The 27,101-nt window shown below is 38.8% G+C and overlaps 1 protein-coding gene across 1 annotated transcript in view; it reads right to left on the reverse strand.

Annotated features, from left to right (window-relative positions):
* The window catches only part of PPP4R1 (protein phosphatase 4 regulatory subunit 1), a 63,250-nt gene extending 41,935 nt beyond the window's left edge, over positions 1-21,315 (reverse strand). Inside the window, exons 1-7 of the mRNA XM_004714097.3 lie at positions 21,188-21,315; positions 20,294-20,400; positions 7,409-7,551; positions 6,610-6,756; positions 5,402-5,509; positions 5,185-5,250; positions 4,347-4,505 (exon numbers count right to left, since the gene is read on the reverse strand). Coding sequence (XP_004714154.2) covers positions 4,347-4,505; positions 5,185-5,250; positions 5,402-5,509; positions 6,610-6,756; positions 7,409-7,551; positions 20,294-20,400; positions 21,188-21,246 — 789 coding nt within the window. The 5' untranslated portion in view covers positions 21,247-21,315. The remainder of the gene's footprint in view (positions 1-4,346; positions 4,506-5,184; positions 5,251-5,401; positions 5,510-6,609; positions 6,757-7,408; positions 7,552-20,293; positions 20,401-21,187) is intronic.
* Between the last annotated feature and the right edge of the window lie 5,786 nt (positions 21,316-27,101).

A 27,101-nucleotide genomic window follows, 5' to 3' on the forward strand; every position in this document is an offset into this window, starting at 1 on the left:
TGCCAGGTTAACAGAACAAAATGTTCTTGCATTGAGGGAGTACTTGAGTAGAGGCCCAATGTCCATCTGCTACCTTCATACTAAACCTATAAATATATGCACATAGATCTATTTCCCCATCGTCATATATAAGTATACTTACATATGTACATGCCTGTATTTGGACCTCTATAAATGTCTTTTGCCTCCTAGTTCTTTCTTCTAATTCCTTTCACTTTCCTCTTTTCCCACTACCATGTTCAGACTTCATTTGGGTTTCAGTAATTCCTCTCAGTTACATTGCCCTTGATCAAGCCCTACCAAGCCTCTTATACCCTTCTCGTCACTGATTTTGGATCACTTGCTGTTCCCTTGTCCCTGGGTTTGTTAACACCACTTCTTTTCCCTCACCTCTCCCTCTCCCATGTCCCCCCCCCACCGTCCCCCCCCAACCGTCAGTCCTCATTTTCTCCTGCAGATTGTTTATCCAGCCTATCTTATCTAGATAGACCTGCAGAGATTATAATATGCACAAAAAAAAAAAAAACAATGACCAAAAAAAGAAAAGCCTGTAAACAGTTTGAGGTCTGTTTGTTGACCTTTAGGAGTGTTTTCCGGTCGAGTTTGATGGGGTGCCATGCCCTAGCCCCAAAGTCTATTTTTGGGACACCGTCGGGACTTCCTTGCTCTGCTCCTCTTGCTGTTCTGTTGCACGCCCTTAGTGTTTTGCTTCCATGTGGTAGGGTCAGATCGGGTGCAATTCCTGCACTGTATCTCCAGTGTTGTCCCCCATAGGGCTAAGGGTCAGTGAGGGATATAAAGTCTCAATAGTGGGGCTGGCCATATGGTCCTCTCTGTGCATCAGCTGCTCTGAGCAGGAATATCGTCCTCAAGGTTTGGTGGTCCAAGATGTGCTCCACTCTTTCTTCCTCCCCCTTCATTTGCTCCCGTTGCTCTGATCAGACCTGTCCCTCTCCGAGCTGTAGCTTCAGTGCTGTCCTCTGAAGTAAATTCTTCTATCCACGTAGTTGGGATTGGGGCCAGCCCCTCAGTAGTGTGTCTTTTTATTGTTGGATTTTTAAAAGTCCTTCCCTCCCTCCCTCCCTCCAAGGCTTTTAGAATATACGTCTTTAGATTATACATTTAGGTCCTTAGTCCATTTGGAATTTTGTTTTTGTTGTTTTATGAACTTGTTATGCATGATGGATGGATCTTTCCTTTTTCTGCGTGTGGAAATCTTCGTTCACATCAAATGGACTTAGCACCTTTATAAAAAATCAGTTCACCATGGATGTGTTTATTTCTAAACTTTAAATTCTATCCCACTGCTCTGTGTGTCTGTTGTAATACCAGTAGCACAGTTTTGGTTACTGTAGCTGTAGAATACATTTTATAATCAGGAAAAGTGAGTTATTCTCTTTCAACAGTGTTTTAACTATTTGAGGCTTCTTTACATTCCACATAACACTGAGAATTGATTATTTTCCCATTTCTATTTAGATGGCTATTTGAATTTTAATTGGGATTGCATGAATCTATAGATTGTTTTGAGTAATAGTCACATCTCAACAATATTAAATTTTCCAGCCCAAGAAAACAGAACTTCTCACTCGTTTTTCTTTACATGCTCTGTGGTGGCACAGTGGGTTGTGCGTTGGACTGGTAAACAAAGCCATCAGTTCAAAAGCACCACACCGGTCCCAAATTGATAGAATACTGTTACTGAGCCAAAAATCACAAAGTAGCTATCATTTGAAAACATAAACATTAAATAAGTTATGTTAATCGTTTCTAATAATTCTATAAGAAAAGACAAACTCACCGCTGCTGATCCTGACTCAGGGAAACCCTGTCGGGCAGGGCAAAACTGCACCAGTGGGTTTCTCAGACTAGCACTCTTTAAGGGAGTCAAAAATCTCATCTTTCACCTGTGGAGCAGCTAGTAGTTTTGAACTGCTGAACTTGAAGCAGCCCAACACCAGTCCACAATAAAACAGTATTAAGGGCTTAACAGTCACTCCCTCTGTGAAGATCTTGTTTTGAAAAGGAACGTAACAGACTCGGCAAGCAGCTTCCTGCAGGAGCTCGGCTAAACTGCTTCCAATGACACTGGTGAAAATCACAAGTCACCACCAACCAAAACCTCCGGAGAGGGTCCTAAGGCCAAACAGCACACCAAATAGCTGGCTATTCAAGAACTCTTTCAAACCATGGTATGAGAAGCTCAGTAACAGTCTGTGGTACTTGAACTACTACTCCCTTCCTCTCCTTTCCCAGTTTGATCAGGCAGAGACTACTACTGACGCCCTATTTCCCCAGCTCCCAAATGAAGAACTGTCTTCAAAGGAGTACAAGAATCTCAGCATTTCTCATCCTACCTACTGTTAAGGTAAGAGACGTTCAGCCGAGAAGTAAAGAGTCCCTTTTTTAATCTAAGCCCCACTATGGAATAGAGGTCTACCTTAGGTGAGGTATGCTGAAAAACTGGGGTCCCGACAGCCCTTTACCTTCACTCATGAGACAATTGGCACACCTGGAGAGGCAGCTCAGAGGACCGTAGGCTGTTACCGACTGTGTCCACTTATGCCTGGCCCTAACAGCAGGATGTCAATCAAAGAGGGTTGGTTCATCTCCATCCCTATTTCCAGAACCCTGACTCTGAAGTTTCTGTCATAGGGGTGATGTCATTTGCAATAAAGCCTAAAGCCTGGAGAAACTGAAGCATATATAATCACACCATAGAGTTTTTGGTGAAAGGCAGTTGAGATAGGGCTCAAAATACAAAGGCTAAACTGTAGGCCTGAGAGTTTTCCCGAGAGAAACTGGCATGGGGGTGGGGCTGGAGGAGACAGAAAGCTGAGGGAGATGCACTCTTGGAGCCAGAATAAATATCAAACACAGACACCTCAAAGTAGAAATGCTGGAAACCAGAAGCAAGGAGAAAATCCTCGAAGTATCAAGAGAAAAACCTTTCAGTACTTAGAAGTGAACACCAACAAAATCCGAGCTCACTTCTCAGCAGTGAGAGTGAAACCAGAAGTCAGTGGGATAGCATGATCAAAATGCTCCAAGACGACAGTGCGGAGTCGGAGCAGGGACCCCAAACCCATCTGTAGACAAGAGGGCATCCCCTCACAGAAGGGTTGCAAGGAAGGGATGAGTCAACCAGGCCGCAGTATAGCACCGATGAAACACACAATATTGCTCTGGTTCTTTGAGGGTTCCTCACCCCCCACTATCATGACCCCAATCCTGCCTTTCATGTCTGGGTAGACGGGGGCATGTACATTGGTACAGATAAGAGCTCAAAATACACAGAATGCAGGTCAGATAAACCCTTCAGGAACAAAAATTGGAGTAGCAATACCAGGAGGGTAGGGGGACGAAGGGGAAATTGATCTCTATGATTGATGCACAATTCCCCCCAACCCCAACCCCCCACCCAGGGAGATGAACAACAGAAGCATGGGTGAAGTCGGTGGGTTAGTGTAAGATATGAAAACAATAATAATTTATCACTTATCAAGGGGTCATGGGGGTGGGAGAGAATTAAGAGGAGCTGATCCCAAGGGTTCAAATAGAAAGTAAATGTTTAGAAAATGATGAAGGCAACTGAGATAGTTTATTACGCTTGATACAATTAATGTATGAAATGTTCTAAGACTGTAAGAGCGGTCTGGGGAGGAGACTAAACAGTCAGGGTGCAGTGTAGCAACGATGAAATATACAACTTTCCTCTAGTTCCTAAATGCTTCCTCCCCGTACCCCCCACTATCATGATCCCAATTCTACCTTACAAATCTGGCTAGACCAGAGGATATACACTGGTACAGACAGGAACTGTGAACCTAGGGAATCCAGGACAGATGATCCATTCAGGACCAGTGGTGAGAGTGGCGATACCAGGAGGGTGATGAGAGGGTGGGATGGAAAGGGGGAACCGATGACAAGGATCTACATATAACCTCCTACCTGGGGGAGGGACAACAGAAAAGTGGGTGAAGGGAGACGTCGGACAGTGTAAGATATGACAAAATAATACTTTAAAATTATCAAGGGTTCATGAGGGAGGGTAGAGAGCAGGGAGGGAGGGGGAAAATGAGGAGCTGATGTGAAGGGCTTAAGTGAAGAGCAAATGTTTCGAGACTGTTGAGGGCAACGAATGTGCAAATGTGCTTTACACGATTGATGTATGTATGGATTGTGATAAGAGTTGTATGAGCCCCCAATACAATTATTTTTAAAAAAGACTGTAAGAGCCCCCAATAAAATGATTTTTAAAAATAAAATTAGAACAAAAATCATGTTTGCTTTAAGACAGACTCAAGTTATTATTTTATAAACACAGTAATTAAACAAAACCCTACCCAACGTGAGGGATCACTGATCAAATTAATAAACAGTGCTGACAATTTAGTCCGCCGGGTTTCTTGACATGTTGCACACGAAACTGCCATGAAACATTCAGCACAAGCCTTTCGAACGCCCCACACATTATCAGAGCAAAGCTGGAAAAACCTGGGCAGCTGTACGAGAAGGACAAAACATTTTCAAGGTTGTGAAAAGTTTCAGTAGTTAACTTTATTTCACTATCTGCTTTCACATTTTAAGACATTAGATTTTCTTAACAAGTAGAAGACCTGTTTAATATTACAACTCAGCACTTTTATATAGATCATACTTAATTGGCAAAACAATTAACTATGCAAAAGAAAAACTTCACCAACAAATATAACTTAAATTTAAACAAGGGCTTGGATCTGAATTTGTTTTGCTAACAGATGGTTTCAACAACTCTTCAAGTACATTCACTTGCACATCAACATCAAGAATATACAAACATATATCAATATATAATAACATTTTAAAATAGCTTACTGTAGATTTAACATATTACTAAAATACCGTGAGACTGCAATAAAATTTACAGATTCAATTAAATACGTTAGAATTTATTTGCTTCACAAATGGGAGAAGTTAAAGGATCAAGTGGTTCTTATACCTACCTGCATTTTTAATAAGCTGTTCTTATCAAGACAATTCAAGTACCCAGATAATAGAGTTTTAAAATCCTAAACTTGAAGCCATATTACCTTTGTGGTTTACTTGCTTTGGGTTATGTTAAAACAAATTTGGGGTAAACAAATCCATCTCAAACTTTATGTACTACTTTGTAACACACTCTTTTAGATGTACAATACTTACCAGCATTTCCTCTGTAGCTTGTTGACCAACTACACTGCAAATATCTCCAAAATTGGCAGCACAGACCTACCAATAAAAACATCACTGGCATTTCAAAAATATTAAACAAATCAACTTTTTAAAAAGTTTCTTAAAAATAAACTTTCAAATACCGATTCACTAAGCACTAGAACCGTGTTTTAAAACAGAAAAAAGAAAACTCGACGACAAAAGCTACCTTTCGAACGTGAAACATTCTGCAGTCACAGCACATCTCGCAGAACCTAGAGAGGATAAGGCGCTCGGTGATGTCCTTCCCAACCATGGGCGCCATCTTGCACATTATCTGAAATAAACAAACAACAACAAAAACACATTGGAAATATCTTCTAAGTAAGAGTTTGTTAGTTAAGTTTCTTAATTATATAGCATTTTTAAAAATATAAAGTGATACAGCATCATGATATTGCTGCCTAATGATGTGCTACTATATTCACAGCAGCTCGTTATATTCAACCAAGAAACAGATAATTAGATTTTAACGTATACAACAAAATCAAGTAATAAATACTAAATGTACAGGAAATCCCAAATTTTTATTTGTAGTTTTGATCTATTAATTATTTTGTTTATAATTATTATTATTTTTTAAATGCTTGTTCATCTGGGATTAGCACAACTATGTCACTAAGAAGAGACTATAATAAAGACATTCCATCAGACAGTATAAGATATGACAAAATAATAATTTAAAAATCATCAAGGCTTCGTGATGAAGGGCGAGCAGTGGGGGGAGGGATATGAGGAGCTGATAACAAGGGCTCAAGTAGAAAGCAACTGTTTTGAGAATGATGAGGGCAACAAATGTACAAATGTGCTTGACATACAATGCATGTATGTGTGGATTGTGATAAGAGTGGTACAAGCCCCCAATACAATGATTAAAAGAAAAAAAAGACATTCAACTATCACTGATGTCTTCCTATCTGGAGCAAAAGCGAATAAGGAAACCAAAGACTCAAAGAAGAAACTAGTTGATAGGGTTAATTACCCAACAAAACCACAGTCTCCTCAAGCCTTGACGGTCCCTTCTAGCCCTACATTTCATTTTAAATTTAATGATCTGTGGCTGTTTAATAAGTATGTTTTAAATAAGATAAACCCTATTACCATTTAACAAGTACCTACTGTTAGTCAAGATAAACCAAAAGCCAAACTCACTGCCATCATCGATGCTCACTCATAGCCACCCAATAGTCCACGGTAGAACTGGCCCGGGGAGTTCCTGGGGCTATAACTGTTTACTGGAGTAGAAAGCTCCGTCTTTCTCCCACAGAGTAGCTGGTGATTTCAAACTGTGGACCTTGAGGGTCACAGCCCAACATGTAACCACTGTGCTACCAAGCCTAGAGTTTTATCTAAATGGAAAAATCTCATGCTACTTACAGCAACAGCTTCTGTCTTCACATCATCATTGCTGTCTGGAGCAGTGAGTTCTACAAGGACGGGGCATACTCTGGTCTCCACATCAAATCGCTCAATTAGCTCCTGCTCCAGCAAAGCCAGCAGAGCTGCCTGACTTGTTTTTCTCACCTAGGAAAATTGCATGAAATAATTACATATGAAACCCACCACTTGTTTCTTATAAATCTGACAATGCCGCACCTCAATTTCAAGAAATTCCTAACTGCCCCCTCCCACTTTGCTAGAGCGTCAATTTTGACAGATAGCAATTTTATAAAACAGGAAAAAAGTGCCCCATAGTCTGTACTAAAGCAAACTGTCACAGTTCTGTTCCTCGGAGTCACTGATGAGTTCAAGCCACCGACCCTTTCTTTCAGTTTGCAACTGAGCACTTGAACCACTGTGAGACAAGGGCTGTCATAACTACAAATCTGCAAATAAAGTGCCCTGGCTACTTTTCCAACTACTGAAAATATAAAACTCAGCAAAAATACATCCTTCTATAAGATATCACATACAGTGAAAAAACATTACGTCAGATACAGATTAGGGCTCCAAATGAGCGGGTAGTTTGTAGGTATCATCCTAAATGTCATCAGAAGAAAATGACTAGATTTGGAAGATTCTCAATGCATAATATATAAAACCAAAATATTGTCAGTTTTTAAAAACAATGATGAAGTCAAAGGGGAAAAACAAAACACCAAAATACAAATGACATCACTTGGGCTACATACAGTACATTAAATTTTCTTTGAGAACATGTAAATGGAATAAGTACCTGATTATTCTGATCTGCGAGATATCTAACCACAATAGGTAGTAAGTATTTGGAAAAAGCATATGGGATTGAAGGTCGATTTTCTTGACAAAACAACGCAATATGAGGCACCTGCTCCATCAGCTCCGCTCTCACAGCTGGTTCTATTAAAAAACAAACAAACAGAAATTTCAGCAAATTCTTCTACAGTCTGAAAATCTTTGCTCTTGAGACTACTTAGGAAAGCTCTGGACTTTCACCCTAAGCTGACAAGAATGTTCTGGAACATTGCAAGTCTTTTTAAAATCATACCCAAGTGAACTTCCAAAATTAAAGGAGAGCCCTTTCTTCAGCCCGAGCTTCTATCATTTACAGTACGCACCTAACCCAAACCCACTGCCTTAACACACAGTAGCCCTAAACAGAGTTTCCAGAGCTTTACAAATCTTTACGGGAGTAGATACCTTCACCTTTCTTCCACAGAGTGCCTGGTGGGTTTAAACCAGCCTTGCTTTGACAGCCTTGCTTGGACAGCATTGCTGTCAGCAGTTCAATGCTTACCTGACAGGGCCACCAGTATGCACTCCTCAGAAAACCAAACCCACTGCCAGTGAGTAGCTGCCAACTCAGAACAGCCCTACTGAACAAGATAGAGCTGCCTCTGTGTTTCCAAAACTGTAACTCTTTATGGGAATACAAAGTTTCTCTTTCTCCCTTGGACTCAAAATGCTAATAGAGTCAACCTGCTGACTCTGTGATTTGCAGTCTAAGACATAACTACTATACCATCAAGGCTCCAGCATGCGCCAAGGATGCATTTATTTCTTGTGATGAATTTAACCACTCCCGACATTATATCACACTATGCTAGGGGTTAAGTATTTTACCTGATAGGTCAATATTACAACATGCCAGCATGGTATTATCTGTAAACTTTCTACTTTAAGAATCTTCTGGAATCCAGGAGCAGGAATGGGAGTAGCGCTATCAGGAGGGTAGGGGGAAGGTGGGGAAGGTGGGAGTAAGGGAAAAACTGATCTCAATGATCGACATAACCACACAAACAACAGAAATCATGGGGGGAAGGGAGACAGCGAGTAGTGTAAGACAGCCTTTTACAAATGAGGTAAACTCAAGCTCCGATACCATTCCCTCCTTCTATCTGGATTTTATGATTTACAATACTTGGATCAGTTGTTGCATTAGACATTTTTTAATAGAAAGAAGAAGTTGAATGAGGGAAGTTGCTATTGTGAGTTGGTTCTTATCCATAGCCACTTTACGTCCAACAGGACAAAACACTGAGAGCTATCTGGACGTACTTCAATCAGTCCTTTGAGCAGTCCGTGGTACTTTCGATCATCTTCTCCAGCACCACATTCAAATGCACTGTTTCTTCTGTGGTCTTCCTTATTCAATGTCCAACTCTCACAAGCATATGAGGCAATGGAAAATACCATGGCTTGGGTCAGGCACACCTTTAGTCCTTCAAGTAACATCCTTGCTTTGCAAACTCTAAAGAGGTCTTGTGCAGCAGATTTACCTAATGCAACTCATGTTTTAATCTTTGGACTGCCTCTTCCATGAGCATTGACTGTGGGTCCAAGCAAGACAAAACCCTCGACAACTTCAACCCTTTCTCCATCTATCAAGATATTACCTACTGGTTCAGTTGTAAGAATGTTGATCTTCTTGATATTGAGCTGTAATCCACACTGAAGGCTGAACTCCTTGATCTTCATCAGCAAGTGCTTCATCATTTTCAGCAAGCAAAGTCATCATCTGCATAACTCATGTTGTTAAGCCTTCCTCCAATGCTGATGCCACACTCTTCTTCATATAACCAGCTTCTCTGATGATTTGCTCAGCATATAGTGAATAAGTATCCCAAGAGGATACAACCCTGACACACAATTTCCTGATTTTATTCTTTAATTGGGAGTTAATACAGTTATCCCATCATTCCATAGTTCAATTACATCAAGTAGTATTTTACAATTGCTACCACACTCTTTTCCTTCCTAGATTCCTTGACATCGTCTCCCTTTTAGCCACACCACACCCTCCTAACCACCAACACTACTGTACCCCCACCCCCCAAAACCCTTATTCTACTTGCTGTCCCTACGGGTTCATTAATCCTGGGTTTGTTCACCAAAAAAAAAAACCCCATAAAAACATAAACCCTGTTCTGTTAGCACAACTGACTCTTGACTCATGTTTAAGTTTCACATGAGCACAATGACGAATTCTGGATTTCCCATTTTTCTCAAAGCTATCCACAATCACATGCCTTTGCATAGTCAATAAAACACTAGTTAACATCTTTCTGGTATCCTCTGCTTTCAATAAAGATAAATCTAACATTAGCAATGATATCCCTTATTCCATGTCTTCTTCTGAATCTGGCCTGAACCTCTGGCAGTTCTGTCAATGTACTGCTACAACTGCTGTTGGATAATCTTCAGCAAAATTTTACTTGCATGAGAGATCAAGATATTGTTCTATAATTTGAGCATTCTGTTAGGTCACCTAACAGATCTTTTTTAAGTCAGTTGACCATGTAGCTATCTTCCAAATTTCCTGGCAGTGAGTTCTTCAACAGCTTGCTGAAAGATTTCAATGGCGATTCCATCAATTCCTGGAGCCTGTTTTGGGGAAATGCTTTCAATGTAGCTTCAACTTCTTCCTTCAGCACCACTGGTTCTTACCCATAGGCTACCTACTGAAATGGTGGAATGTCAACTAGTTCTTTTTGGCACAGTGACTGTGTTCTTTTCATCTCCTTTGCATGCTTCATCATTCACTATTTTATCAATAGAATCTTTCAATATTTCAAGTCGAAGTTTGAATTTTTTGAGTTCTTTAAGATATGCTGAGTGTGTGCTCTCCTTTTAGTCTCTAATTCTACGTCTTTACACATTTTTTAATAATATTTGACTCTGTCTTAAGTTGCCCTTTGAAATTTTCTATTCAATTCTTTAACTTCATTATTTCTTCCTTCCATTTGCTTCAAATGCAAGTTTCAGAGTCTCTTCTGACATCCACTTACATAATTTCTTTCTTGTCTCTTTAATGACTGTGTTAGGCAGGTTTCTTTAAAGAAACAAAACCAGGACACATGATTTTATATATGGATAGGTTTATACAGCATGAAGAAATATAACAGCTAATTAGTCCACACAGAAGTACAGAGGGCTCAGTTCAACTCACTTCCATGGAACAGTTAACATACTGGAAATCCTTCAACTCAAGAGGGCTGCCAGATCTAAGGTCTAGGAAGCAGACAGCTGAGTCTTCCCTTGGACGATGCAGGTAGAGTCCACCCATGGGCAACAAATAGCAGGGGGGCGGAGGGGTTACCAACAGTCAGCAGCTCAGGAGTTTAGTGAAGCAGGACTAGATGGGATACTGAACTCAAGTAATACAAGGCAACAAGATCCACCAGTCTCAAGCTCAAGCGAGGTGTTGAAGCAGGTCTTGAAGGAGCCTCAAGCTCTAGCAACAATATCCACGGGTTGGCTTATCCCACAGGTAGCGTAGCTCACAAGCTGAAGTGTAGCTCACAAGTTGAGGCAGAGAACTAGCTGAAGCAGCCACATGCTGGTATGATCACCAGAGAGTGAGAGAGAAAGGGGTGAGCCTTGCAGTGTCATTTATCTCTTTGCCCTCCAATCAAACTACAACGTGATTAATCCCACATGTTCCTATTGGCTTGGTTGGCACAATAAGCGTATCTATCACAATGACCTTTTGCTTTTTTCATAAACGATGTTCTAAATGTCCTCCCACAGTTTGTCTGTCTTTAGTATGCAATGCTTCAAATCTGTTCTTGAAATATTCTCAAAATTCAGGTGGGATAGAATCAAGGTTATACCAGGAAAAAGTAAGATTAAAAAAATGAACTGAGGAATAAAATGTGAAAACTTTGTTAATTTAAATAAGAATTTACTATGTAAAATAAAATAAGGACGATAAATTTAAAGGAGAGAAATAAAATCAAGATAAAGTTGATAAAAGATAAGGCAGAAGAAAGATTTTAAAGTCTGAAGTTCCTTATTAGGAGCCCTGGGCAACCACTCAATGGCATTGAATTGTCTGAGTTCAGTGGTGTAGAAGACGACTTGGGCTGCTGATCACCAGCTCAGCAATTTGAATCTACCATTACTCTGCAAAAGCAAGAAGAGGCCTTCTAGTCTCATAAAGATTGGCAGCCTCAGAGAAACCAAAGGCGTAGTTCTACTCTGACCATCAAGTTGGAAGTGACCTGATGGGTAGTGGGTTGGGGTTAAGCTCATAAGGGAACGCCTTTAACTTCAGAACTGTATATTTTTTAATAGTGTTCATTTTAAATAAAGAACCCTCATGACAATTAGTTAAGCATTGCGCCACTATGTACAAGGACAGCAGATGCTCCATCAGAGAAAAATTAGGCTGTCAGCTCCCATAAAAATTGACAGTCTCAGACTGTACAGTAATGAGTTGCAATCAATTCAATGGGAGAAGGTTTGGTTTGTTTTTCCTTTTCATCTTACTTGAACAACATCACAATCAACGCAGCTTAGGTTCCTGTACTTCCATAAGCTGCTAAGATAGCTCTGGAATTTCTCCCTAGAGTAAGTTTCTATTGAACCACTTGTTATCACAATTATTAGTTTCTATTGAACCACGTTATCACAATTATTAGTGTCTCCCATTTTCATCTTTATCAAGTCAATCCATACTGCTGCACCACTCTTCTACATTACAAAAAATTACAAACGTTCCAGCATGCCACATTATAAGCCTTTACAATCTAGCTCTCATCTACTTTATTTAAAAGTTTCATTTTCCTAAATTGTATAGACTCAGTAGAATCCTCAAACATGCCCCAAAGGATCACGATCTTGGACTAATCAAATGTATGCTCTTTTCCCTTTTTGTACTTTAGCATCATTTCATTAAAATCAACTCAAATTGTTTTAAACCAGCCCTAACCTGCCTGGTTATAATTTATTGTTTATATGTTGACTGCAGTCACTACATGGTTAATTCTAAAATAAAAAATGTTAATTCTACGACGGGAACTTTTATCTATTTCATTAATTGGGCTACCATATAATCAAGAACTTGTCCAAAAGTATGTACTGTTGTCTGTGAGTGAATATATGAATGCAACGTGTAAAGGTTAGTAGACATTTATCATGACATTAACAACTTGAGAACATGTAAAATTAGAATGTAAAACTTACACATAAAAATCATAGTAAGCAAATAAAAGAAACTAAAGTACCAGATAATTAATTCTCATTAATATACATATGAATTTGTCCTAGAAGGTTATCAATGTCTCTACTAGGAAAGACACAATCTTGGTAAAGTACAAAAGAGCCATAAAGCTAAGTTAAATTATTACATTTTAGATTAAGTAAAAAATAAACTCTAAGTAAAATTTACACCTGAGGACACTCTCTTAAAACCATTTAAGAATAAACATACATAAGTAATTACATGTATATAAGAAAACCATCACGAGGTTATTATTAAATTTACGAATGTTCTTTCTAGCCTATGAAAAATCGAACTCACTACCATTGAGTCCATGCCAACTCAGAGTGACCCCACAGAACAGGGTAGAACTGCCCCTGTGGGTTTCTGAGACTGTAACGCTTTAAAGGAGTAGAAAGCTTTGTCTTTCTTGGAGCAGCTGGTTTCAAAATGCTGAACTTTGTGGTTAGCTGTCCAACATACAACTATCACACCAACAAGGCTCCTTAAAAAATATTATAAGGTTTCTATAATTTGTAAACATAATCCTATAAATGGAATTGCTTACTGTCCTCTCTACATTCGCCATCATTGCATGTGTTTCATAAATCTGAAGAGGAATTTATAGATTGGTATCGGACATATGGGCTAATATTGGACTTATGAACGTGATCTGGACTGGGATGAGATGTTTTCTCAATATTCAATTGCTCTTGTATATAAAGCTCTTTCCTGTGCACATGTGTCTCTATGACTTGTTTCTCTAGTCTACCCAGACTAACACACTTACCAAAGGCCTGCACATCTAAAAATTAAGACTTGTCAAATTTGACATGTCAAAAAAATTTTTGTCAGATTGAAATTTTAAGTTTTAATAGGCATAAAATCTTTAAACTATATTTTTGTTTAAATTTTGGTTAACTGTGTTAAGATTTATAAAGCAGATCATCAGTTTTATATCCAATAATTCACACACATTTTGTTTCATCTCATTCACTGCATTCCTGACAAAAGAACATCACTTCCTTCTTGCGTTTCCTATCTGCATTCCTCTTTCTAGCCTGACCTTTCTAAGTTTTGTCCTTTAGTAAAGGCTGTCCTTTTTATCTTAAATGGTTAATTATTCTAGGGTGTGTATACCTGGCATTGTTACTGTTCCCCTTTTAGCTCTGTCTATTGTTATGCTAAAAGTTGAGCCAAGGGAGATATGTTCAGTTCCAAAACAAAAGGTGAGGCCGGAGGCTCATGTTTACTAGACCGTATCTGATCAGCAAGCCTGATCTTTTTTATAACTATTTAAGCCTCAACTTAAGTTTACCTTTTTCTTTTATTAAAATAAATCTTATTGTGCTTGCCGTGAAGGTGTACAAAGACGTTTGGGTCCCATTTAACAGTTTCTACACAGACTGTTCGGTGGTGTTGGCTGCATTCTTCATACTAGATGCGCATTTTCAACATGTCTGTTCTGACAGTTGCTCTGCTTCCATTCATCTAGTTTGCCTATATTCCTACCTTACGGTCCCATCTTTATTTTAACATAATTGTTGACTGAGGTCAGTTTAATTTTTTATTTAAATTTTGAAAAAACAGCAACAATAACCTAAAAATATACGTATAGGTATATGTGTATCATGCAGACTGGTATGTATAAGTTGTTGTTAGTTGCCATTGAATTGGCTCACACCTGTAGCAGCTTCTGCACAATGGAACCAACCAATGTCTGGTCCTGCACCACCCTCACAACTGTTCCCATGCCTGAGCCAATTGCTGCGGCCACCAGGGGCTGGTCTCGCCTGAGATTTCCAAAGTATGTAAGATGGAGGAAGACTTGCTAGTCTCGCCTCTAAGGAACACTCTGGCTATACTTCTTCCACAATCCATCAGTTGGTAATTTTAGCAGTCCATTGTATTTTCAATATTCTTCTCCAGAACAACTCAAATGCATCAACTTTCCTTCCTTCCTTCCTTCCCTCCCTTCCAACTTTCACATGCATATGAGGCAATGGAAAATACTATGGTTTGGCCATGCACATTTTAGTCTTTAAAGCAGCATCCTTGCTTTTCAATATTCTAAAGAGCTTTTGTGGAGCACATTTACCTAATGCAACAATTTTTTAACTTTTCTTTTTTCCTTTTTTTGGTTTTTAATATTGTTTACTAGATAGTAACAAATACAGACTTACGTAGTCCACAATATGTAACTAATCCACTGAATGACTTGGAGTCCATGCCTTGCAGTTATTTCACAAGGAATTTTACTACAAGTTTTCACAAGTCCTGGTTCAATCTTTTCATAATAAAGTAGATTGGCAAATGAAATATATTAACTATTTATTTCCAATATGGCTTATAGCCACGTGTCCATTTTATATATATGACAGTCTCTAAAAAATATTTTAAACAGCAATGTTCTTTCCAAAGGAGAGAAAACAAAGTGCAATTTTTTAAATAAACAACAAAGTGTATAGTGTCTTGGAAAGACTTCACATAGTGGTCATGTGTACAACCTGCACAAAATCAATCTATTTTGAATTTCCATACTACAAGCAACTGAACCTAACTGTCTAGATGTATATTCTCTACTGTACTATATTTCAGCTAATACTGGAAAAATAATGATAGTTTTTAAAGTTGCTAGTAACAACTTTCTGTATAGTGTAGCAAGATACCTTAAATTACAAGGCAATCTTAGGAGGTAAGACTGAATATCTGTTATAGAAATACCCTACTCTTTCCCACCTCCCACCTGCCCCTACCCTTTTAAAATCAGAAACAGCTCTCTTCTGTGAAAAATAATGTAAAAACTTTGTAAAAAAAATTATTTGGCATATCCCGTGGTCCAGTGTCTGGCCTTTCTGTCATGTTCTGCTCTTTTGGTCATACACTGAGTGGCAATGCTTTGACCAAAGGGCAAGCAGGATTAAAGTCTGTAAGAAATGAGTAGCTAGAAAGGAGGACCTAAGAAATAGTTAGTGGTGAACTCCAATTATCTTTCAATATGTCCAAGCCAATAACTCCTTGATTGTTTATAATACCGTGATGGATTCTTGTCTGAACTGTTACTTTGGGAGGCTTGAAGAGATATTCTGGTATAAATGTGATGTCAAAAATACACTCCCCTCATAATCAGATCCTGGAGGCCCTGGAATGGTTGATCTCCATTGACAGATGTTACCTCCTTTGGGACCAGCACTACACTTAGGTGGAGGGTCTAAAGTCCTTCTAATTCTTCTTGGCGCTGGTGGAGAGGAGTTTGGAGTTTTTACTCATGCTGACTTTACTTTCTCTCTTTGAGGACAAAGATGAAGAGGAGCTGGTGCTGGCCCTTGATTCATCATCTAACAGCAAACCCCTACCCCACCCTACCAATAGCCCCTCTCTTTGTGTCTGGCTCCTCCACGCCACCTCAGTGACTGCTGCTGGAGCTGTGGCTGGGCCTAATCTCTCGTGTCTCACTCAGTCACTGGGAGAGAAGTAGATGTCCAGCAATAGTAACTATTAAACAGGTGATCTGTTTTGATTTTTCTAATATTTTTATTGCTATATAATTCAAATATCATATGGTTCCATAGTTCAAGCATTTTCAAAGAGAGTTGTATACATATCACTAGAGGCAGTTCTCGGAATTCTCCCCTCCTATATTCATTATTTGCTCCTCCTTTTACTCCAGCCTTCAATCATCCATTTTCCCAACAGCCATCCATTACACCAATTATTGTCCTCTATAAATCTGCCCCTCCTGTGCTTCATACACTGGGAAACATATAAAACACAGAAAAGAAAATAGTAAATATAGTTTTAAAAAGAAGAAAAGTCCATCGGCAATATTAAAATAAACCAGAGGGGAAAACATCTGTCATCAAGAAACATTTAAAACAAGAACAAATCCAAAATGGGTCAAGAGGGAAATCAAATGACATGGTATCACATTATAACTGTGGTAGTTACATAATTTCATGTCAACTTGATAAATAGAAGAGGTGCAGTTTAGCCTGATGATACCTCTTGGTAGGCATGACCTTCTCTTGAGGATTCTTGGGACTACTTCTTTCTCCCTGGAGGTGGGCACACTCTCTCCCTGCTTCACAATCCTGTTGACAAGCCATATGGAGCCACACTGATGGCAGCCAGAGCCCTGGAGATGTGTCCACTGCCATTAGATGCACAAGACTTTGTACGCACCAGCCTGTGCTTCCTGCATTCAGCATCACTGCATGTGCTACATGAGTCTGAAGAGGAATTTATGGACTAGTATCGGATATATGAGCTAATATTGGACTTGGTCTGGACTGGGCTGTTTTCTCCATATATAATTGCTCTTTAATATAAAGCTCTCTCTTACACACACGAGTGTCTCTGGATTTGTTTCTCTAGTCAACCCAGACTAACACAATAAGCTGGTTCCATCTACCATAATCAAGTTTACTATAGTCTGTCTGATAGCAAGCTTATTTGTATCTCTCAACTGTGGTCAGAGGGGATCCAGCAGAGGCTTAATCCATGTAGGTTCCTACAGGTGGATTTTGAGCTCCACTGTCATCCAGACCTTTCTGAAACACAACTTAAGCTCTGAAACCTTTCCCTCCTTAGTACTGAGATTGTTATTCATCCTCTGTGGATTACACAGGCTGGGGTGCTTCTTCCCATGTGGATTTAGTTGTGTCTCACACAGACGGCTGCTTGTTTGAATATAAGTCTGTCAAATCCTAGACACTATTCTTTTTGATCGCAGGGCACCATTATTCACCACACTTTACTATAGCATTCAGATCTTCAGTGATCTCTTCTGAAGGGTCATGTTATAAGAACTAATTGTTCTTGGATTGGAGATAGAATTAAGTGAGAGCCTAGCAAGTCCATTCATTTGTCTTCAGATTATATACAACTCTGGTTCACTTTAAAGGTCTCTATCATTTTATGACAAAACATTATCAATCACCCCCCAGGGCATAAGACAGTGTCATTAATATATCTAATGGCATAGACATTTTATTATACTGTTGAGAAAATGCAACTAGACAAGTATAGCCCAGCTCCTAACCACAACCCATGAGTTGTTGATTTGTGCAGACTGAACTCTTAAATGATTGAATCTGTTTACATTGGTCATGGGGGTTTTGCCAGGTCTTCTGATCTCTTAACTGCTGCTTCTATGAGCACTGATTGTGGATTCAAGCAAGACAAAATTCTTGACAACGTCAACGTTTTCTCCATTTGTCATGTTACCTAAATGGTTGAACTGTGAGAACTTTTGTATTCTTTATATTGGGTTGTAATCCCTATTGAAGGCTGCAATACTTGATCTTCATTAGTGTTTCAAGTCATTACTTTCAGCAAGCAAGGCTGTTTTAGCCTTCCTCCAATCCCAATGCTGCATTCTTCTTCATATAACCCAGCCTCTCTGATGATTTGTTCCAGCATACAGCTAGAATATGTGTGGTGAGAGGATACAACCCTGACACACACCTTTCCTGGTTTTAAACAATGTGGTATTAGCTTGTTCTGTTAGCACAACTGCCTCTTGATCCATGTACAAGTTCTTCAGGAGCACAATGAAGTGTTCTGGAATTCCCATTCATGTCAAGGTTATCCAGAGTTTACTATGGTCCACACAGTCAAATGCCTTTGCATAGTCAATGAAACACAGTTAACATCTTCCTGGTACTCTCGACACTCAACCAAGATACATCTGACATCAGCAATGATTTCCCTTGTTCCATGTCATCTTCAGAATCTGCCCTGAACCTCTGGCAGCTCCCTGTCAATTTGCTGCTGGAACTGTTGAATGATCTTCAGCAAAATTTTATTTGCATGTGATATCAGTGATACTGTTCTATAAAATGAGCATTCTATTGGGTTCTTTCTTTGGAATGGGTACAAATATCTCAGTCAGTAGGCCTAGTAGCCGTCTTCCAAATTGTTTGGTAACGATCAGTAAATGCCTAATTTGGAGAGTAGATCAGGGGTCCTAAAAGCTTGGAAGCATGGGGTAAGTACTGTGATGCATTGTGGGAATTTCACTGACTGAGAAGCAAAATGTATGTAGTGTTGAATGTAAAACTGATGATCTTCTCTGTAAACCTTCACCAAATTCACAGTAAAAAGTTTAAAAAGAAAAACAGCAAAATCATGTGAGAAAAAAAAACTGTGATAAAATTATTTGGTATCTACTAATCTAGACCAAGAGAGACAGAAAATAATAACTCCCAAGAACAAAGTTTAATAAAACTAATGGTTTAGACCAGTGTTTCCTAAAGTGGGTGATACTGTCCCCTGGGGAACACTAGAAAGATCCAGGGAGTTTACAAAGCAGATACCTATACTTTATCCTGGATTATGAACTACAGCACAAAAATTTTTAACTGCCAGAAGGTACTGAATAATGTGGGGATTTTGTCCTGCTCAGGGGGCAAAAGGCCTATATTTCACTTGGGGAAACAATGGTTTATATCAATCACGACCATAGCAGTTACCAAAAGGCTAATTTTTCTTGCATACATTTTTGTGGCACTAATTACTTTTCATCAGCTGGTGCAGACTTCTCCCTCAGTCAGTGCTTCTTTTCCCAGCACCATAAACAGTTGAGTGTCTACACGACACCAAAAGGGCAGTGTGTGCCCAGAAACAAAGCTCCAAAGGCACACCGGAGCCGGACGGACAAATGAAGATGGGGAATACAGGGAGAGAGGGGAAAGAGTGCTATTACACTGAAGATTTGTAACCTATGTCACAACACAAAAGCGGTGTGTGTGCACCATGTATTACTTTTCATTCACTGATTGGCACTTAGGTTGTTTTCACTGTTTGGCGACTGTGACTGGTGATATGATGAACATGGGTATACATGCCTGTCTATGTTAGTTCCATTAGATCCCTAGGCTAGATATTTGGGAGTGGAATTCCTGGTTCATATGGCATCTAGTTTTATGAGAAACCACCAGACTATTGTCCACAATGGCTTCACTGTTTAATAGTTTCATCAGCCATTTCTCCACATCCCTCCAACATTTATAATTTTCCTAACTTTAAAAACATTTTTAGCCAATCGAGAAGTGAAATGTTATTTCACTGTGGTTTTGATCTGTATTTTTCTGACTTTGAGATGAGTTAACTTCTTATGTTTCAGTTGGTCATATTTATATATATCCTCTTTGGTGAAGTGTCTGTTCATGCTCTTTGCCCTGTTTCTTCATTGGAACTTATCTCTTTAAGCACATTCTATCCTATCCTCTCTTAGGAGATAAGTTGGCTTTAATTTTGTAAACCAGATGATGAACACTTTTGACCAGGGAGATAGTTTATAAAAAGAATTGTGTTACCTAAAATTTTATAGTTGTCTACATCTCTTTTAATTTACCCTAATTTTTAAAAGGTTTTAATAATCAAAATATACTAACATACATGATACAGAAAAATCTTAGATTGTTTATTTTTAATAAGAAATTTCTAAAATTATTCTAAATAGACCTGTTAAAAATTGAGTCTTACTTACAGGCTTTTTCTTGTTACCGAAAGGTTTTACATCTATTTTAAAAACCTTTCAAATAAATATTAATATTTCTCATAACATTAACATTTGCATGTTTTTAGACAAATTAGGTAACAGTAATCAAATGGTAAAAAGTAGGATATATTTACTTTCTCTACATAAACATATACCTGAGTCATCAGCCAATCTGCTAATTCTCTCCAAAACAGCAATACAATCTCTTTCATCATCGCTGACTTCCCTCAACGTATCCAGCAAACTTCGGGCCACCATTTGTCTATATAAAACAAGGAAATTAGAAAATGCTCAGTGGCAATAAAAATTAACATTTGGAATTTTAAAAAGAACAATTTTTTTCAATTATACACACAATGTCCTAAGTACTACATGTTAGTACTGATTTTATTTTAATGAGATGAGATTGAATGTTTACAAAAATTTTTGTTCTCATCTTCATGTTAGCAAATTTCTAAATTCAACAGAAACTCATTTTAAACAATTATCACTCACTCCTTTACCTTAATACTTAAAATATACACCCACTCTTTCTTATATAAAATGTATCTTTATAAATATTTACTAATATGAGTCATGTATACCTATAATCAAATATTTTGAGCAAATACTTTATTTCCCAGAAAACCCTGATATAGGTGGTCTGGGGACCATAATTGAAAGAACACTACTTTAGGAATAGTGTTAGCTGTTGGTCACTGTTGTAATCCAATCCCCTTGTATATCACTTAGCACTTACATAATAGTTAAAAGAGTGATTGCCTCTTCAATAGCCAATAAACACAAATAACAAAATATGCTAAATATCAAAAAATTAATAGTTTCCCACCACCACTATGAAAAAGTAAAGGAAGTATAATATGCTTATGAGTATCAAGGAGTAGAAAGTATAAAATAGGCCATGTCTGTAACTATTAATTAAGCTTGGAGACTCAAATTGTACATGTTAATAATACCTACCCAAATTGGATAGTTTTATTTTTCCCTACTCATATTAATATAAAAAAATATCCGTCCACTTCTCCATCAAGAAATGAGTAGGCACACACCTGTTAAATATGTTCTCACTTGCAGCATACTTGTCCAATCTTCCCAGTGGTGTCAACATTTCATCTTGTGAGACAAAGTCCAGGGCTGAAGGTATAATAATCACATCAGACTCTGAGCTGTAGTCATCCACACCAACTATCAGAAACATCAGAAATACTCCTTATAACACCTTGAAGCTAAAATGCACCCCTCTCCCCCTCTGAAGTTAAACTGCCCATGACATTTCTAAAGTGGTACAGAGAGTCACAAGGGAATCGATTTATTTGTTATAAACAACTGAAGGGTGTCCTCCCCTTTTTCTACAGACATTTTCTAGTTGTTCCTAGAAGCAGAGGGATCAGAATCTACAGAAACTCGGTATGGGGGAAATAGTAATTAGAGATGTACAACTTACTTTCAAGCAGAGCACTAGTAACATAAGTATCAATAAATAAAATCCTACAGTGATAGCTAATAAGTCTGAACTAGGTGCCAAGTACTAGGTTGCATGCTAAGAAACAATAAAAACACTAAGTTCTCTGCTTTCAAAGAACTACTATTCTATTGCAAAACAAAACAAAAGATTTTAAGGTGATCATTGTAAAGGAAGGTAGGTAGAAACTACAATGCCAAATATGCATTCAAGGTATAGGAATAGGAAGGAAAATCACTAACTAGCAAAACCTAAATAGGAAGTAATGGTCTCAGACGAATGTACATGCAAAGAGAACTTAAAAGTATGGTTAAATAGCATCAGCATCTACAGGAGCTCCGGTGACATAGTGGGTTACAAGTTGGGCTGCTAATGCTAACCTCAAGGTTTGAAGTTTGAAACCAGCAAGCACTCCCTCAGTGAAAGATGCTCCTATAAAGAGTAACAGCCTTATAAATGCAAGGGGGCAGTTTTACCTTGTCTGACGTATCACTCGGTGTCAAAATCAACTCTGTAGCAATGAATTTACTATCAAGAGTCAAGGAAAAATGGTTCTCTGTGAATTTGGCATTACTGCATCACACTCTCTTACCTACTGCATGCAACAAGGCCAAGTCTCAGCGGTGTGGAAGCAGAGAAGCCAAACTAGAGTGACTAAAGAAGCACTGCTGTCAAGCCGATTCTGGTGACTGTAAGACTGTGAGACAGGGTGAAACTGTCCCCGCGGGTTTCTGAGACTGTAACTGTTTACGGTAGTAGAAAACCTTGCGCCTCTCTCTCTCTCTGTCTGAGCAGCTGGTGGTTTTGAATTGTTAACCTTGTGGTTAGGATCCCAATGTGTACCCACTACACCCCTAGAGCTCCTTAAAGAGGGCATGCAAAATATAAGGAAGTGAAATCAAAGGGTGTACAATATGTGTCCTAGAACTGTGGCTATCAAATAATAGATTTCAGGAGGGTACCCCCCCAAAACACAGAATGTTCTTTCAAAGCTATGTGTTGGGTTTTGTTTGTTTTTTTAACAAAACAACCTATCATCTTGAAAAGTACTCTCCATTTCACTTAATGCATTTGTCAAATCGGCAATTCCATTCTTGGAAACATTTTCAAATTCATCTGTTTGGATGGCTGACAGCACCTCCCTCGTTTGTTTGTTTTCCTTCAACATCAAATCACTGTCCTTTCATGTCTCTCTTCATTCACGGAAACAAAAAGAAGTCTCACAGGGTGAGGTGGAACAAACTCCAAATGCACTACCCCCTCCCATCACATCCTGTGTTTTGGAGAGCATCCCCTCACACAGTATTAACCAGGGATATAAAGCCCCCCCCAAAAAAAGTGTTACTTTTCATTTTGTTTCTAATGTTTAAAAAAGAAAAGATTTTTTAAATGTTCTGATGTTGAAACTAGTCAACACATTGATTCTCTGGGAGGAAGATAATACACTTAATGAAACTAATATGAGGCTGGAAAAGATGGATTCTAGAGCTCAGGTAGATGGATCATATTTAAATAAAAGCTTTTTAATCTTTCAGGGGCTTTCTCAAATACCTGAGAGCTTTCAAAGAAATTATTTTCCTATTTTCATTTACTGATACTTTCTATCTTATTTCCTCTTAAATACTTCAGTCTCCCTTATTATTTCTTTTAACAATAGGATAGAGGTTCCACAGGGTGAAGAATTTTGCCTTGTTCAAGACTTTCTTCACAAAACGTTTTATGATACAGAGGCACTTAAATGTTTTGAAATTAATCTATTGATCACCCACAATTGGTGCTTTTATCTCTGTGCTAGCTTTGTTTAGATACACAAGAAAACTTCCCAAATGCTGCCATATAAATAAAAAAACCCATAATTTCCTAAGCCAACTCCCAATTATACTGCTTTTATAATAACCCTTTTAAAAAGCCCATATCTTAAGTAAGTGAATATAACAGGCTCATCTGGTCGAACTACTTTGAATACAATTAGAAAACTATTTTATTACACTCAGCTTAAAACTGTAAGAAAGAGAATACACATTACAACTTATGCTTTTTAATCTACTAGGCCCTATAGAATCACAATGAGACTGGAATCAACTTGAAAGCAGTGTGTTTGGTTTTCAGCATATTTTATTTTTGTTTTGATAATTTACAATCATGAATTAAATCAAACGACATGTCAAATTGGCTAGTCCAAAATTTCCAGTATTGTGTGGTTGTCTAGGATCCACATTTTTTATTTTATGAAAAACAAGAGAGGCAAGCAGAGAGGGAGGGATCTAACTGATACCAAGAAAAAAGACTGGGGATGCAGTACGTCCTTTGAACCAAGGGTCCTGGCACTGAGAAATTCCAAGACCCATGGAAGATTGATGCCAAGATTCATGGAGATCTCTAAGGAATGCCAGGCTCAAAGATACTGAGTAGAGCCAAGGACCTTTTTCCTAGACCTGGTGCACTAAATCTAGCCTCCAAATTGTGAAAAAATCATTTTTGTTGTTAAAGCCATCCCGGTATTTCCATAATGACTACAGTATAGATACCAAAAACAGAATTTTGTACTGTAAGAGTGAAGTGTTTTTCTAGACACCTAAGTACTGAGTACAGCTAGAGAAATTATAAGTCACCAAAATTTAATAGTCACCAAAGATAATGTGATTGGGTAACTTTGCTGCACAGACCTCTTCAGAGTGTCGAAAAGCAAGGATGTTACTTTCAGAACTAAAGCATGCCTGACCCAAACCATGATATTTCCAATAGCCTCATATCCATGTATAAATTGGACAATGAATAAGGAGTACCAAAGAAGAATTGATATATTGGAATTATGGTGCTGCAGAAGAAAATTAAATACCATCGACTGCCAAAAGAACAAACAAATCTCTCTTGGAAGAAGTATAGCCAGTATCAAAAGGTACAGTGTCTGGGGTCTTAAAAGCTTGAAGGTAAACAAGTGGCTATCTAGCTCAGAAGCAACAAAGCCCACATGGAAGAAGCACACCAGCCTGTGTGATCACGAGGTGTCGAAGGGATTAGGTTTCAGGCATCAAAGAACAAAAAATATTACCATAGTGAATGATGGGAGGAGTGTGGAGTGGAGACCCAAAGCCCATTTGTAGGCCACTGGATATCCCTTTGCAGAGGGGTCTCAGGGAGCAGACGAGCCAGTCAGGGTGCGATGTAACAACGATGAAAAATACAACTTTCCTCTAGTTCCTAGATGCTTCCTCCTCCCTCCCACCACCACTATTATGATCCGAATTCTACCTTGCAAGCCTGGCTGGACCAGAGGATGTACACTGGTACAGATAGGAACTGGAAACACAGGGAACCCAAGGCGGATGATCCCTTCAGGACCAGTGGTGTGAGAGGCGATACTGGGAGGGTAGAGGGAGAGTGGGTTGGAAAGAGGGAACCGATTACAAGCATCTGTATGTGACCTCCTCCGTGGGGGACGGACAACAGAAAAGTGGGTGAAGGGAGACGTAGGACAGGGCAAGATATGACAAAATAACAATTTATAAATTATCAAGGGCTCAGGAGGGAGGGGGAGGGGGGAGCGGGGAGGGAGGGGAAAAAATGAGGACTTGATGCCGGGGGCTTAAGTAGAGAGCAAATGTTTTGAGAATGACGACAGCAATGAATGTACAAATGTGCTTACACAATTGATGTATGTATGGATTGTGATGAGTGGTATGAGCCCCTAATAAAATGATTTTTTTAAAAAAGTATAGCCAGAAAGCTCCTTAGAGGCAAAGTTGGTGAGACTTTGTCTCATGTACTTTGGACATGTTGTCAGGAAGCAACCAGTCTGTGGGAAGGACATAAGTCTTGATAATACTCGGGCAACAAAAAAAGGAAAATCTTCAACAAAATGGACTGACACAGTGGCTGCAACGAGTTCAAACATAAGAGCAATTGTGAGAATGGCGCAAGAACAGGCAGAGTAAGGGGAGCGGGGAGGGAGGGGGAAAATGAGGACCTAATGCCGGGGACTTAAGTGGAGAGGAAATGTTTTGAGAATGATGAGGGCAGTGAATGTACAAATGCGCTTTACACAATTGATGTATGTATGAATTGTGATGAGTCACATGAGCCCCTAATAAAATGATTTTTAAAAAAAAGAAAATAATGATGGCAACATATGTACAAATATGCTTGACACAATGGATGGATGGATGGATTGTGATAAAAGCTGTAAGAGGCCCCAATAAAATGTTTTAAAAAGAAAAAAAAAAGAAATAATCTCTAGTCACTAAAAACAGAATGTAGCTAGAAATGTGGTATTAATGTACATCTGGTGGAGCTTTAAAAGAAGATGATGACCATGTAATGGACAATGGAAGGAGGACAAAATGGGGGTTTTTTGACAATACATTTTAAGCAGTAGAAAAAAACCTTGTCTAAATACTTCCAATGTTTGTTGAAAGGTAAAACTTTTCAGTGATAAAGTTGGTTATGTAACAGATATCTATGTAAAATCTTATAAGGACCACATAGCTTCTCCTTGCTGCTTACGTGAAAATGTAAGAGAAGATAAATGAACTGTAAACAGAACTTAAAGATTTAGAAAACCATGTTGTACAAGCTAAGAATGTGTCCAAGATTGGATAGAGTCAATCATTAAAGCCCTTCTAGTCATAATCCCTTGTGTTAAACATTATAAATTCTAGTTTCTGCGCCTGTGGTTATAATCCCATTTTGGAAAGAATTCTCTGCTATGCTAATAGACAAGATTAGTAGAGGACGCGAGCCAAATAAGTTATCACCCTTTGTCCCATTAGTATTGTGGTCTGCCAAAAGAGAGAAACTATACTTCTAAGTCATTCTTCTGGGTGTAAGAGCCACCCCAAGTGCAGAAACACATAGAAAATTCCCAAGACAATCCAAAAACAGCCACTAGTGAAGCATATTTTAGATCTCTGTCTGAAGTGACGGACGCTGAGACCAGAAGCACCAGAGCCTGTGGCACAGAGGCCATGTGGCAGATCAAAGAAGCCGGGCTGAAACCACAGTCCAAGTCAAGAAGACCATAGAACAAAATAGCAGCACCGAGACTGAGAGAGAGCATGAGGCAAAGTGGCAGGCAGGCTTCCTGACCAACAGAAGCAGAAGCCAACGGACCATGTGGCAGAGAGACGGAGGACCAAAGAGAGAGACTTGGCTGCTGAGTGAGAAGAGATGCTGCTATGGACCAGTGACTACCGTATATACTCGAGTATTAGCCCACTCAAATATCAGCAGAGACACCTAATTTTACAACAAAACTGCATTAAAGGTGTGCTGAAAAACTCGGATTATACAAAAGTATATACGGTACACACCAATGATTTTGTCCTCATTGCTTATTGATCCTTTGTCGTAACTTGTTAACTTCGCTAATGAACCCCTTAATTTGGGGTGTTGTCTGTTAGTTCTGTGTGGTCCCTACAATTAATTACTGCACCCGGCCGAAAAGTAAATTATCAGTGAGAGGAACAGTGGTGTCAGAATAGGTAAAGAAAGATTGAGGCACT

The sequence above is a fragment of the Echinops telfairi genome, unplaced genomic scaffold (genome assembly GCF_000313985.2).
Source record: "Echinops telfairi isolate 266 unplaced genomic scaffold, ASM31398v2 ScPeMD7_24;HRSCAF=84, whole genome shotgun sequence".
Classification (NCBI taxonomy): domain Eukaryota; kingdom Metazoa; phylum Chordata; class Mammalia; order Afrosoricida; family Tenrecidae; genus Echinops; species Echinops telfairi.